This window comes from Budorcas taxicolor, chromosome 11, assembly GCF_023091745.1.
Source record: "Budorcas taxicolor isolate Tak-1 chromosome 11, Takin1.1, whole genome shotgun sequence".
Classification (NCBI taxonomy): Eukaryota; Metazoa; Chordata; class Mammalia; order Artiodactyla; family Bovidae; genus Budorcas; species Budorcas taxicolor.
In genome coordinates this window covers 128,568,071-128,582,769 of record NC_068920.1, presented here as the reverse complement: position 1 = coordinate 128,582,769, position 14,699 = coordinate 128,568,071, and the positions used below count along the sequence as shown (strand labels likewise).

General features: G+C 44.4%; 1 protein-coding gene across 1 annotated transcript in view; it reads right to left on the bottom strand.

Moving 5' to 3' along the window:
• CAPN13 (calpain 13) overlaps positions 1-10,171 on the bottom strand; it is a 54,696-nt gene extending 44,525 nt beyond the window's left edge. The window contains exons 1-3 of the mRNA XM_052649490.1: positions 9,974-10,171; positions 1,755-1,833; positions 17-132 (exon numbers count right to left, since the gene is read on the bottom strand). Coding sequence (XP_052505450.1) covers positions 17-132; positions 1,755-1,833; positions 9,974-10,171 — 393 coding nt within the window. The remainder of the gene's footprint in view (positions 1-16; positions 133-1,754; positions 1,834-9,973) is intronic.
• Between the last annotated feature and the right edge of the window lie 4,528 nt (positions 10,172-14,699).

Below are 14,699 nucleotides of genomic sequence, written 5' to 3'. Positions count from 1 at the left end.
CCAGTAGCATACTTACCTGAAAATGGAAAATCCCCGCATACTGGCATGAAAAGCTTTGGTCTATGAGGATCTTCTTCAGATACCCTGGACTCTGTGTCAAGGCCCCCAGTGCTGCCAGGAACCAGCAGTCCCCTGGAGGGGAGGGGGACATAAGTCATGAGATGCTGTTTGGACACACCTGAAAGCCCCACCCCATGCGCTGCTCAGAGTTGGGGTACCTCCTTCCTAATAATGCTTTTGTTTTTCTGTCTGAGAGAGGAGAATTGGGGGAAAGATTCACTGGGGTCAGTTCCAAGTAAGATAGAGGCGATGGTGGTAGTTATGGAGACAGTGGTGGGGATAGGGGTGGAGTAGTGATAGGGATGGTGGTGTTGGTGCTGCTATGATGGTGACGGTAGTGTAGTCAGGAGAGCCCCAGCCAAGCGGATGGGCCAACTTGCCTTCTGATTCTCTTTTGGCCCAAGGTGCCCAGAACCAAAGTTACAGCAAATTTTGTTGCCAGCATTGGTGGCAATGGTGCACTCTAAAATTGGGGAGAACAGATTTCTGTTTTTCTTTGCTAATATTTACTCAGTCCCTCCTGGTTTTGGGGCCTTTCCAGCCCATATCCAGGTTCTCCCCTCTTCCCCCTTGAGGGAACATGGCTTTGAGTTTCTCCTTGAAGGTCGCTGTGAGCCCTTTGGAGTAAGCTCACCCTCTTCTCCTGAGTCTTCTCTCCATCTTCACACAATGGCTTGAATGCCCTTTCAAGTCAGGCATGCTGCTGGGTGCAGAAGCCACAAGGATGCCCTGGGAGAGGTCCCTTCTCCCGTCAGGAGGCTACTGGCTGGAGGGGACTTTCTCCAACACAGACAGCAAGCCAGGCAGGCTTCTATCAAATTCACCAGGTGAAGTCCAAGTGCCAGGGCATCAACTGGAAAGTGACACTCTAAGGGCGTAAGGCCTGCTGTCAGAAGGGTTGTGTCTTATTTATTTATTTGGCTGCACTGGGTCTTAGTTCTGGCATGTGGGATGTAGTTTGCTGACCAGAAATCGAACCTGGGCCCCCTGCACTGGAAACAAAGAGCCCCAGCCACTGAACCACCAGGGGAGTCCCAAGGGTTGTATCTTATTTTGCTATGTCTCTGGGCTCCATGCCCACTTGCCCACCCCAAGGAGTCTCGCCCCCCACTCCTAGGGCTCTTGCTCAGGGGTGTTGCATGGCCACACCTGCTACCGCCCAGGGGCCTCCCTTCTTCTGCCACACTCCTCAGGTCTCAGCAACAACTCCGCCCTGTGCCTGTCCAGTGGGTTGGAGGGAGTCACACAGCTCTAGATTCAAACTCAACTCTGTCATGTATTGCTTTTGTGACATGAAAGACTTTATTGTGTCCCTTGGACCCCTAGCTTCCGCATATATAAAATGAGGATGTTGCAGGGTTAATGAACTATGTCATGCAAAGTATCTAGCAAAGCCTTGCAGAAGTTCAATAAACATTTACTTCCCTCTACTCAGTGCTCAGACTAAACTCTGTGCATATTTTGTCCTTTTCTTTGACAATTCCTCTCCCTAAAGGGCTCTGCACACCCAACTAAGCTAAGCTGATTTGCAGGCTGAAGGTCTGAGCATGAGTAGTCCAACCACAGCAACACTGAGGGTGCTGGCCTCTATGGGGCTGGGTAGGGGCACTTCTCTCCACCCACTGCTGCTCAGAGGTGGACTATGGGCAGCCTGCCTCCATCCAGGTCCAAGAAGAAAGAGGTTGAGTTCTTACCTGCCTCTCCTTGTTGGATATCGAATCTGCTCGCACCTTCCAGGATGAAGAGAGGCTCTGATTTACCCTTCAATAAATCCTTAGAAAAGAGCAGGGGAAAGCCATGAGCATCTTTTATCCCTCTGTCTCCCAGGGTGGTACCCAAGACATCACTCTCCTCGTCTTTGAGGAGTAGAGGTTACTTTGTAAAGAGGTGTTTAGGATCTGAGTTACGAAAGTTCCCCTCATTCTTCAGGTTTTGTTGCTAACAGGGAGGCAGATGTCAGAGGGGCATATGTGTAACTGCCCAGATAGGCAATAAATGCATGGGCAGACTGCACGAGGAGATAAGGACCAGGATCCTTACATCAAATGATCAGCCATCCTGGTCCCAACAGCAGTGTTTCATTAAGAGTCTATAAACAGCCAAGAAAGAGGATGCATTTACTAGAGGAAACTTTTACGAACATAATCACACTTTCCTTGTGAAATGTCATCTCTCAGAAGTCAGTATAGGCATTCGGAGCTCCAGGTTCAAGTCCAGCCACGTGCTGTACAGGATGCAGGCTGTGTATTACTCAGGTCTCTGCCCACTCCCTGGCTAACACCCAGACTGATTCTGGAAGACCCCGGGCAGCTTCTAGGTTCTCCTGCAACCAGGAGGCCACAGGATTTCCTCAGCGTCCTCTCTGTGTCCTGTAGCTCCATTGCATGGATTTGCATGATTTGGTATAATTGTTCCTGTATCATTTCTTTTCACATTGACAAGAGAGTTCCCAGAAAACTGGGCTGCAAAGTGGAATGGATTCGTCTGCTCAACATCCATGAACATGTAAAGTCCTGTATCTTGTGAGACCTGTCAGCCCTTCGTAAACTGCCCTCCAGTTTTCTGGTGGAGCCTCCAAGGGGCACACAAAGCTGTGCGTGCTTGCAAACAAGTCAGCCAGCCCACTGCACCAGGCCTCCTCCTACCGTCTTCTCTGCATACAACTGGCCCTCTCTGATGACCACGAAGGGGGCCCTCAGGCCCAGGTCCTTGCAGTGGAGCCCCTGAGCTGACCCTCTGCCCTACCCTTGGCTGCACAGAACTCGGGGTCTCTCTTAACACCAACAGGAAGGGCAGAGCTGTCACAGGGTCCTGAAGGGATCAGCTCTCCCAGTGTCAAACCAACTTGGGGTGCTTCAGTGGCTCTAGTTGTCCCCTCCCTTTCTACTGGAATAGGGAACTTGAGGTCTTAGTGGAGGCTGGCTGGAGATCCTCCACTCAAGGGAGTTAAAGAAGAGGGTGAAGGTGTTTGGGTTTTGGCTCAGGTTTCTTGACCACTGCATAAAGAACGCTGCAGCTTCTTTGTCGTTTACTCCTGGTTTACCACCCTGATGGGCAGAACAGGGGTGGGTGTGCTGAGGGTCAGAAGAGCAGAACCTGGTGTGGAATCCTGTCTGCATTGTTCCTGGGGTGACCTTGAGCAACTTCCTTTACTTTGCTGAGCCTCGGTTTCTTCATGTGTAAGAAAATGGGCATCAAATGAGAAAGTCATGATGTCCCGGCTGCTGTGACCAAACCCTCATGGAGGACGAGATGCTTCATTCACAATGATCTCCTGACAGACTTGCCAAACAGGAGTCTTCATTATTTTACAAATGAGGAAGGATGTGAAATATTAGCATAGCGTCAGACAAGGGGTCTGTTCAATACATATTGATTCCCTGCTTCTGTAATATTTGCAAAATTAAAAACACTACACTCATGGATAAACCTAGTGTCTCCAATGCATTCATTATTAAACAAGAGAGAATAAAAACATGAATTACACAGTCGAATTATAAATAAAAGAAAAAAAGAGCCTCACAAATATAGGTGGAAGAAAATGATAAAGAGAACAACTGGTGAATTACAAAATAGAAACACAGCAAGATCAGCAAATACATTGTATTTGGGGAGAAGGTTTACTTAGACCCAATCTTTGGCTAATATGGTAGAGAATCTTATTTCAAATAAAATTAGAAATCTTGGTTTAACTATATAAAAACATGATGTAAAATTCTATACTAATTGGTTTAAAACATACTGAAGATTGTTGGACAAAAATTAATATGGCCCAAAATGATCCAAGTTGGTAAGTCACCTGACAATCAATAACCTTGATATAGTTTTTTTTTTAATGATTAAAGACTATCTCCCTAATATCTCTGTCAAGGCTTCTACACACAATTTTGTTGCTGAGTTCTCTCAAATTTTCAGGGAATAAACAACTCCTGTGTTGCTTGTAGTTTCAGCATTAGGAAAAAAAAAAGAACCCTGTCATTGTTTATTTTAAGAAGCCAGCACAGCCTTGATGCCCAACCCGACACACACACACAGCCCCCTCACAGACTGATTTCACTTATGGAAAAATACTGAAATAAATACCTGGCAAGGGAATCAACAATAAATTATACAACTAACCCACTATCATCAAGTAGGGTTTGCCATAGAAATGTAGGATGCCAGGATGGATTCCTATCAGGATATCTGATGACATCAAATGACATTTACGTAGGCCAAAAGAAAAATAATTGCTCTCTTTCCAGTAAATGCCATGAAGGCATTTCATAAATGCACAACTTCTTCTGATTCACCAGAATATTAAAATTAAAAAACTGCAAATTTTGCCAAGTAGGAACAGAAGGATACTTTAACATTCTGAAGATTAAATGGGAATTATTTCAAACCAAAAATCAGTCATCAACATCAAGTTCATGGACAAACACTAGAAGTGTGTGCATCAAAGTTGGGCACAAAACTAGCATTTTTTGTCTCTTTTTCTGAGCCACCCATTCCTTCCTCACCCTGGGTTAAGAAGGGTCCTGGGCAATCCCAAAAGAGCAAAGGAAGGAGGAGACAGAAATCATACCCAGAAGCATTTCAGTCTGCTGGGCCGGCTTTCTGAGAGCAGGCCCTCAGAGAAAACAGGTTAATATGCTTGGAAGATAAAAATCCTCTGGCTCTGGGTAGGTGCCCTGTGACCACGTGGGCCGGGTGCACCATGACGGCAAGGGAGTGTGACAGGACTGGTGATAGGCAGCCTCCACCCTGGGAGTGACTCAGAATCACCCAGAAGTTTTGCAGATATGCAGGCTGCTGGATGTAGGTCACTGGAGGTAGAGTTCAGGATCTGCATAGCTCCTCTGGTGATTAAGTGATTTATCCTAGGTCACACAGGAGGCAGGCTGTGCATTAGACACTCCACCCACAGATTGCCTTTGCCATGACCACACCAGCAGGCAGGGTCTTCAGTATTTTCTGATTCTGTGACATAGATTGGCCCTTTGAGGCCTCTGCAACATCATCCGTACAGAAGGAAGCTGTGATGGTTCATTTTATGTGTCAATTTGACTGGCTCACAGGGTGCCTAAATATTTGGCTATACATTATTTCAAAGGAGTGCTTCCAGATGAAATTAGCATCTGAATCAAGGGACTCAGTAAAGGAGACTGCCCTCCCCAACGTGGATGGGCGCCATGCAAGCTATGGAGGGCCTGAACAGAACAAAAGGTAGAGGAAGGGAGAATTCACCCCTTCTCTACCTGACTGCTGCCCAGGGGCTGGGGATGACATCTTCAGTCCCATTGGTTCTCGGGCCTTCCTGTGTGGGCTACACTATACCATCGGATCTCCTGGGTCTCTAGTTTGCAGACAGCGGACTGTGGGATGTCTTGCCTCCACTACGTGTGCCAATTCCTCATAACAGATGAAGTCACAGGCTATATCTGTGCAGTTACTATTGGTTATGTCCTATAGGAGATCTCGACCTCTCCCCTCTCTGCATCCACACCCACACCCATATCTGAAGTGGTATGACAGGCACTCCACCGCAGTCAACCTTGGAGGGGTCTTTCTAATTTGGCATCACTTCCTATGTTCTGGACAGTGATTCCTGTGTTCTTTTCAAGAGCTCCTCATGCCCTGCCCCAGACGGTTGCTGCTCTGGGATGGGGAAACACCAGGCTTAGCGTGCAGGCTTTCAGACACAGCCCCTTTCAGCCAGTGACCAGAGTTCAGGCAGGGCCAGGTGGCAGCGTCACTCCCTTTTCTATTTTTTGTTAGAGAACTTTGCTTTATTGGAATCAAAGTTCTTCGGTGCTGTGCTAATTGTCTGTTGCTGTGTTCTCTGTCTGTTGCCTTCTGTTACCTATTGTTAACCCCTTCCTTTCTGGGACAGCTTATGTTGGAACCAAGATGAGTCACATCTAGTAAATGGTCCTTTCGGAAACTCTGCTCTGGTTACTTGGAAGATGAATGTTGTCATCTGGGTAAGTGACATTCTGGGCTTGCCACAGGCCAGAATCCACAGTGGGGCTGGGTGCTGAACCCTGAACCTGTTTTGGGCCCACAGCCCATTCTTCAGGTGTGTAATGAACATGTTTTTCACTAGAGAATGAAGACAAAGATGAAATTTCAATCTCTTACTCTGACATATTGGTGACCCTGCTGTGAAGATCTCTATCCACAATTCTGTGCTTTCCAATATGGTAGCCACAAGCTATATTAGCTACTTACATTTAAATGAAATTAAATCTTCAATACCTCAGTCACACTGGCCACATTTCAATTGCTTGATACCAACATGTGACTAGTGGCTCCTGTATTTGCAGAAAGGACATTTCCATCCTTGCAGAAAGTTCTTTTGGATGGTGCTGATCTATTGAATGAGGATAATATCATCTGGGCTTCCTTAGTAGCTCAGATGGTAAAGAATCTGCTTGCAATGCATGAGACCTGGGTTCGATCCATGGGTTGGAAAGATCCCCTGGATCCCCACTCCAGTATTCTTTCCTAGAGAATCCCATGGAGAGAGCCTGGTGGGCTACAGTCCATGGGATTGCAAAGAGTCAGACACCACTAGCGACTAACACACACACAGACAATAGCATCTTCCTCAGAGGCCTGTTATGGCAACTAAATGAAATGTTGCATGTAAGGTGCTTAGATTAATACTTAGCATAGAGACATGCTTGATAAATGGAATTTGATATTATTCATGAGATAAAATTTTTAGAAGAAAGTGACTCTACCAAATTTAGTTCAAGGAAATCTCATGTAGAGTCTCTGAGCACAGGCGTAATTCTCGGCATCTCTCCTCCCGAGGCTGGGGCTGCAGGAAGCGTTGAGGAGGATGAGGAGTTGGGTCCTTTCAGCGCCTTTTGCTCTGGGCACAGTCACAGGCATTTATGGAACCTGACTGCCTGCTGGTCGGGGGAAGGGAGGGTCTGGGGAGTGGGTTACTGATTCCTTAAACCCAGAAAAGCTGAAGGAAGCAATGGGAGGAGCTTCTACAGTAGCAAAATGGATCAGGTTTAATTGTTAGAGAGAGAGGAGATAAGAAGAAGGAAGAGGTAGACAAAATGAGAGAGAGAACATAAGCTACATGGGAAACAACCTTTCTTCTTCGTGTAGAAAGCCAAGCCTCGTTTCATGTCCCTGACTCTCGCTCTGTTGCTGAACCTACCAAGCCTGAGTGAGTACTTGAGGTAGGATGATATCCATGCTGGTTTAGCAGTTCCCTAGAGTATAATGCTTTCGCATTGTCTAGAAAACACAGAATGCAGAAATGGCCTAAGGAGCCTTGGTGCCACCTCAGCTGCTATATACCTGAAGTTTAGGGGATGCCAGTCAGGTCTCTGGCCAGGCACTGAGCAAGCTTTAGATTGGGAGGCACCCTTCTAACAGAGATAGACAGCAGAATGTGAGAGGAAAAGCACCCTGCACACTCCCTGCCAGCCTCCTCTGGGCTCCCCAGATGGTTTCCTCTGACCCACATTTCTCCTTAAAAGTGTCTGCTGAAATTGGCTGAAGACTGGAACTGAGATGACTGGACAGTGAAAGCCCAAGGAATCCTAGGGGATGGCCCCTGTAGCTGCTACACTATGCCATCCCTCTCAAATTAATCGGAGTAACAATAACTAATGTTTAGTAAGTTCTTACAATGTGATAGACAATGTTCTATGTATTGTCTTCATTTATTCCTTAAAATAATCTTGTTAGGCATTGGTACCATTTTTATCCTCACTCTTTTCACCTAAAAAAAATGAAAAGAAGGGCAGAACACAGACAGAGATTGATTCCTGGTTACTCAGACAAAGCAGGAGATTCTATTGATGCACAAGATATTATTAGTAGCAAACAGGAGCCTAAAACACAAGATGAGGGAAAGTGCAGTATGGGGAGGAGGGGGTGCTTTCCAGTTGGCTCAGTGGTAAAGAATCCACCTGCCAATGCAGGAGATGCAGTTTTGATCCCTGGGAAGATTGCCTGGAAAAGGAAATGGCAATGCACTCCAGTATTCTTGCCTGGAGAATCCCATGCACAGAGGAGCCTGGTGGGCTACATACAGTCCATGGGGTCACAAGGAGTCGCATGACAGCAACTGAGGATGCAGGCACATAGTATGTGAAGTCAGAGATTTTAGTTTAAATCCTGCTCTTTCCCTAACTATGTCACATTGTGCAAGTCACATCACCTGTCTGAACCTGTTCCCTCATAAAACTGGGAAAGAACAAAAAACAGAGAGAGAAGACATATGGAAAGCTCTGAAAAATACAAGTGTTGAGTGCTGCCAGTTGCGATAAGGGATACAAAGAAATATCCTCATATACATTTTAAAAGAAATGTGGGAATGAAAATTGATCCCCTGGTAGAGTTTTTGGATGGATAAGCTTTTGGGTGAGATGAAGAATGGGAGTAAAATGTACTTGGCCCCTGGCTGCCTCTGCTATGGGTTCCTGGAATGGTTCTGTGTGAGTCATTTCATTTCTGTTTGCCTCAGTTTCTCCTTGACCCCAAAAGACATCACAAGTTGAGATGTTGCTGGAATTAGATAATAAAAAACTCAATCCTTTCTAAATAAAAATGTTATAAATCCAACACTACAAATATAGTCTCACATCTATTCCTCAGTACCTTGTGGGGAAAAAAAAAACCATTCTAAAAGAATCTCATCTGAAAATAACAAAGGGAGGAAAAATATAATCCTTCCAAGCTTTAAATAGAGTTCTCTGCTCAGTTCTCCTTAGGAGTGAAGTCCAGAAGAGAGTCACTGGGGACTTGTTGCTTCTGGCTGGTGAGATGGATCCTAGAAGTTTGAAGCACCCTCATCTTAACTAAGCAGCATCCTCAACTCCATCAGATCCCCACTCACCCTCGCCTTCCCCAAAGCTATAAATCGGTCCTGAATTAGGACAAGAGATGATTACTCCAGGGTTTATGTCTTGTTCCATCATCAGAAAACATCTATTCTGTATAACCTAACCTGGCTTCATTGAGTGTGTTCCACAGAGTTCTTGGCGTTTCATTCACATTCAGTAACCCTGGTGATATTATAATCATTAGCTTACTAGACATTATACTCGGCCCTCTTGTTTTAGGTTCTGCTATCTGCTTTTGGAAGCATGAACAGGATGTTTGAGCGTCAGTGCCCTCAAAGTGGCCCTTAGCCAGGTCCTTTGTATCGTTGAAAATGACGGCACAAGAATGTTTAGTGGACTGAGAAATTTCCCTTGGAGCTTGATGTCCTGAAACTGAGATGGTTCTAGAAAAACCAAGAGGGCTCACTTGGCTGCAAGGTGGAGTTAGTGGTCATCTGTTGGGGTTAGGGAGTCAGGGGGTTTGAACATTGCCACAAAATATCTCTTTAATTTTACAACTGATGTCTAAAACTCTTTTATAGGTGATCAGCCTTTATAAGACTAAAAATACAAATACATGTGAGAGGGGCAAGGCAATTGTTGAAATTCATCCTATTGTACAAGTGATTGACATGTTATCTTCCCTTTGAGTAAACTCTAACTAGGAAAGAAAAAAGAAAAAGACAGTGATACCTGAACAGAATAAAGAGTGATCAACACTGACAGAGGGGCTCGTTTATGGAGATGGAAGAGACCCTACAGCTACTACTACAATCCTCATACCTTTGCTTCCCCATTTTTTATGTGGGAATCCTGAGGCATGTAACCTAGTGATATGCTGTGTTAGAACTGTGTTAAAACCCAGGGGTCCTGTTTCCTGGTATAGAGTCTTTCCATCCCACTGTGGATGCAACACTATAGCTGAGGGGATCAGATGAATTTCAGTCTCCTTCCAGTTTGGTTTGGGCCAGCCCTGAAAACCGGGTTTCAAGCCCATCCTTTCAGTGGGAAGTACCATGGGAGACAGTCGGAGGGCCCAGGAGATGGGCATGTCCCTGGTGGGGAATTTCACTCACCTTTGGCCGCATCCAGCTTAGGTTGGAGAGGTTTTTTCCCTTGAGGAGCTGCAGACCTATGGAATAAGTCTCGGCAGGGAATGTCTCATCCTCAAACAGCAGCCCTCTGTTTAGGCAATGATCCCGCAAGGAGTAAAAGTCCTGCTCCTCGAGTTTGATGATGGAGGTCTTGGCTGGAAACTGCTGGTTGTGTGCCATGATTCTTCCTAGAAGAGGTATCAGATCTTTCCTTTTGGGTGAGAAAAAGAGGTATTTTTAGGGATAAGCTGTCAGGGACTTTGCATCACTGGATGTGAGCCCTGGAAGGCATTCAGATGTCTGCCACCTTCACAAGTGAGACTGGAACCAGGTAAGTTCTGTCCCTGTGGACCCAGCCAGTTGGTGGGGGGTAAACCCAGACTAGAATCCAAGAAAACTTCCTTCCAGGTCAGTTTTCAATCTGCCTACTGAACAGCTTTTCAGGATGCTTTTACATGCATGAGAGACTATTTGCACATTAATGAACATTTATTAAGTACTGACCTTGTACCAGGCACTTTTCTGAATGCCGGTAATTCAAAGATAAATATGACATGATATTTATCCCCTGGAGGCTCGTTATCAAGTGGCAAAATGTATTAGACATTTCAACAACTAGCTATCGTTCAACAGAAATGGTCTACTTAAAAATGTGTAAAAATTCCTGTCCTGTGGATATAAAGAGGAGGACCTAGGAACTGCCAAGAGATGTTTCTCCCACGAGTTCTCACCCTGCAATTGGCCTTGGGGGAAAAGAATTTTCCAGGTGGAGAACTGGTAGGTAGATTAAAAAAAAAAAAGTTCCAGGACTTCCCTGGTGGTCCAATGGCTGAGACTTTGTGTTCCCAATGCAGGGGGCACGGGTTTGATCCCTGAGGAGAACTAGATCCCACATACCACAACTAAGACCCAGGACAGCAAAATAAATAAATAAATAAATAAATATATATATATATATATATATATATATATATATATTTTTTTTTTTTTTAAGTCCCTCCTGTGTCCCGAGTAGCAAGTACATGGAGGACCAGGAGTTGGATTGGAAAGGTCATGGGTGTTAGAAGGAATGGGAGGGGCTGGAGGGTCAATGGAGTGGGAGTTGGGGATAAAGAATGTTGCCAGACAAGGCCAGGAAGGTAGGTTGGAAAGCTGAATTGTTTTTGTTTTCTACCCTTCAAGCGCTGCAGGGCCATTGAAGATCCATTTGTGGGATTACAGAGCAAGTTGGAGGCCACGTGGCAGAGTGGAGAGGGTCTGAGACAGGGCGGAGGTTGGGAGGCTGCTGCATTTGTCCTTGGAAAGGTCAGTGTTATGGCAGTGGTCATGAAGATGGTGGAGAGAGAGATTCCAGAGTCATTTTATAGGTAGAATATATAGGGCTTGATATAGGTAGAATATGGGGATGTGGGGTAGGAAAAAGAAAAGGCAGTGTGATGAACAATCAAATAAGTTTTGCGATTGCTTTCTGCTCTCACCACCTACATATCCAGTTCTGCAATCATGAGTTAGTATTCAGCCCTGTGAACCTATTTCTCCACCTGCACAGGTTAATGATACCAGTCTTGGAGTGTTTATTGCTGTATTAAATGAGGTTGGACCTAACAGACTGAATAATGCTCAGTCACTTCAGTTCAGTTCAGTTCAGTCGCTCAGTTGTGTCCGACTCTTTGCGACCCCATGAATTGCAGCATGCCAGGCCTCCCAGTCCATCACCAGCTCCCGGAGTTCACTCAGACTCTTCAGTCATGTCCAACTCTTTGCGACCCTGTGGACTGTAACCCACCAGGCTCCTCTGTCCATGGGATTCTCCAGGCAAGAATACTGGAGTGGGTTGCCACACCCTCCTCCAGAGGATCTTCCCCACCAGAGGATCAAACTCATGTCTGCCTGCATGGCCTGCATTGCAGAGGGATTCTTTACCCACTGAGCCACCTGGCAACAGTAGGCAGCCAATAAATGCCAGCGTCCTAATTTCTCTGACGAGAAGTCAAGGAAGTCTGGGTTTTCTTGTTCAGGAAGCTACAGGGGTGTAACTGCTGCCATTTAACAAAATGTGTATCACATCCTCCATCTGCTAGACAAGCTGGCTTGGACCTGAATCCACACTTACTAGCTGCGGGACTTGAAAAGCCTATTTAGCTCTTAAACTAGTACTTTTCAAGCTTCTTTGACCAGAGTCTGTTAAGGTGACACAAAAGACCCCAAGGTTCATATGTCCTATCCATACCTACTTCACAGTGAAAAAGCAATCAAATGATGACAAAGAACTAGAGAGGAACATGAATGAACAACTCATAAAGAAAGAATATGAGCTTATAAACAAGATTTCGGATCACAGAAAGAATATGCAAACAAAAAATAATTTATAATTTTCTTACAGTTAATATATAATAGTATATTGCAAATTATCTAGATAACACAAATAAATACACAGAATAGCACCAATGAAGTATCACTGCACACACATATTTAGAGAGAATTGTATATACAATTGCCTAATAAATGAAGTAAGAATAACATATGTGAACTACTAGTTTGGACCATATGAAAGCAAATATGGGCAATTTTATTTGGTTTAGTCCTATATGATATATACATTTCTTCATTCTAGTTCTTGGAAAATAACAGGTGAAAATATGTCAGTGTACCTCACCACTCACTATAGGGTTAAGAGGAAAACCTACAACAAATTATGTAAGAGTGATAAAGCTGAAATAACAGTCAGGTACAATTCAAGAACAAGAAAACAATAATAGAATTTGGTTTCCAAGTAAAGACAAGGCAATGACACCTGATAAGGGAGAGTTGTGAAAATTGTGGGTCTGCCAACGCTGCACATGCTTAGGGATGGTGGGACCAATACAGCACCGCCAAGCCACTGACCTATGATTATGGGACTATTCTTAAGCAGCTCTTAATTACAGCTAAAAATGAGTCAGAAGAGTTTGGCTTGACTTCTCCATGAGAATCTTTAAAAAAGGCTTTCTGTTTGGGAATCAGATCCAGGCTCATCTGCAGGGCCCTTACTGCCCACTGCTGGGCAGTGGGCTGGGTAGCTTTAGGAATCACCCTTCTAAGACTCTCTTTCCTCTTTTGTGAAATGGAGATGATACTAATAGACAAGCTATAGAGCTGTGGTGAGACTCAGATGAAACCATGCTTGCTGAATGTTTAGCACTGACTGATCAACAGAAGCTGGCCACTGATCAGTGGTTATTAGCACAATTAACATTATTATCATTTTGGCCATGAAAGGACATGCAGAGGTCATACACCCTGTAAGAGGAGGACTTGCTCTTATGGATGACAGGCCAGGCCCAGAAGGGCCAGCATGGGTAAGGGTCAGGAGTGGTACACCAGACCTGTGTCCTTGGCTTTGCCACTGCTCTGTATCCACTAACCAAGAGTGCAGTGAGGAAGGAGAAGACTCTGGGGGCCAGGCGGCAGACCTGGTTCCATTGCCGCCTGGCCCTGTTGCTGGAGGAGGTGGTCTGCTGCTCTGAGAGGGAGGAGAATACTGATGGGAAAAGAGAATAGGCTGGAAGGGAGCCTCCATAGGCACAGATATCACACCTACTGGGTTCACCTTCTTGCTCTCTGAACTGGTAATGGCTTTGCCAGGGAAGATCCTGTAAACTTGCTTTCTTGGGCATAAAGGGTTTACAGAAGTTGACAACATCTCCCTTTTGCGTGCAGTAGAAAGGGCCAAACAATATTCCCACCTGTCACTTTGGCAAGGACTCTTTGGCTAATTCCTTTTCTTCTATATCATACTTGCTTCACGTTGCAAAATAAACAAAGGCAGGAGAAGACTCAGATATCTTAGAAACAGAAAGAAAAAAAGAAAGATGGAAGGCCTACCTGACAGTCAGAATATACCTAGTCTTGCTGCTGCAGTATCCTATGGACCTCAAAATGAAAATGGCACAGGAGAAGCTAGAAAAATGGCAAAAAGAGTTGAAATCAAGTTCTTTTTTAAAACTGAAGTATAGTCGATTTACAGTATTGTGTTAGTTTCAGGTGTACAGCAAAGTTTTTTTCAGACATATATGTGTATAAATATATACATATATGTCAGGTTATTTTCCAATATAGGTTATTATAAGATATTGAATATGGTTCCCTGTGCTCTACAGTAAATCCTTGGTGTTTATCTGTTTTACATATAGTAGTTTGTATCTGTTAATCCCATACTCTTAATTTATCCTTCCCCCTCTGGTAATCATAGGTTTGTTTTCCATGTCTGTGAATCTTTCCTGTTTTATATATATTCACTTGTATTAATTTTTAGATTCCACATATAAATTATATCATATTGTTCTTTGTCTTATTTACTTTTTTAGTATGATATTCTCTAGGTCCATCCATATTGCTGCAAATGGCAATATTTTGCTGGCTGAGCACTATTCTACTGTATATTTATATATCTTTTTAAACCATCTGTTGATGGGCGCTTGGGTGCTTCCGTTTCTTGGCTATTATAAACAGCACTGCTATGAACAGTGGAGTACATGTATATTTTTGAATTAGAACTTTCATCTTTTCCAGATATAAGCTCAAGAGTGGGATTTCTGGATCATACGGTAGCTTTATTTTTAGTTTTTTACTGGTTTTCATAGTGACTGTACCAATTTACATTGCTACCAACAGTTTACAAGGGTTTCCTTTTCTCTGCACCCTATCTAGCATTTATTATTTGTAGACT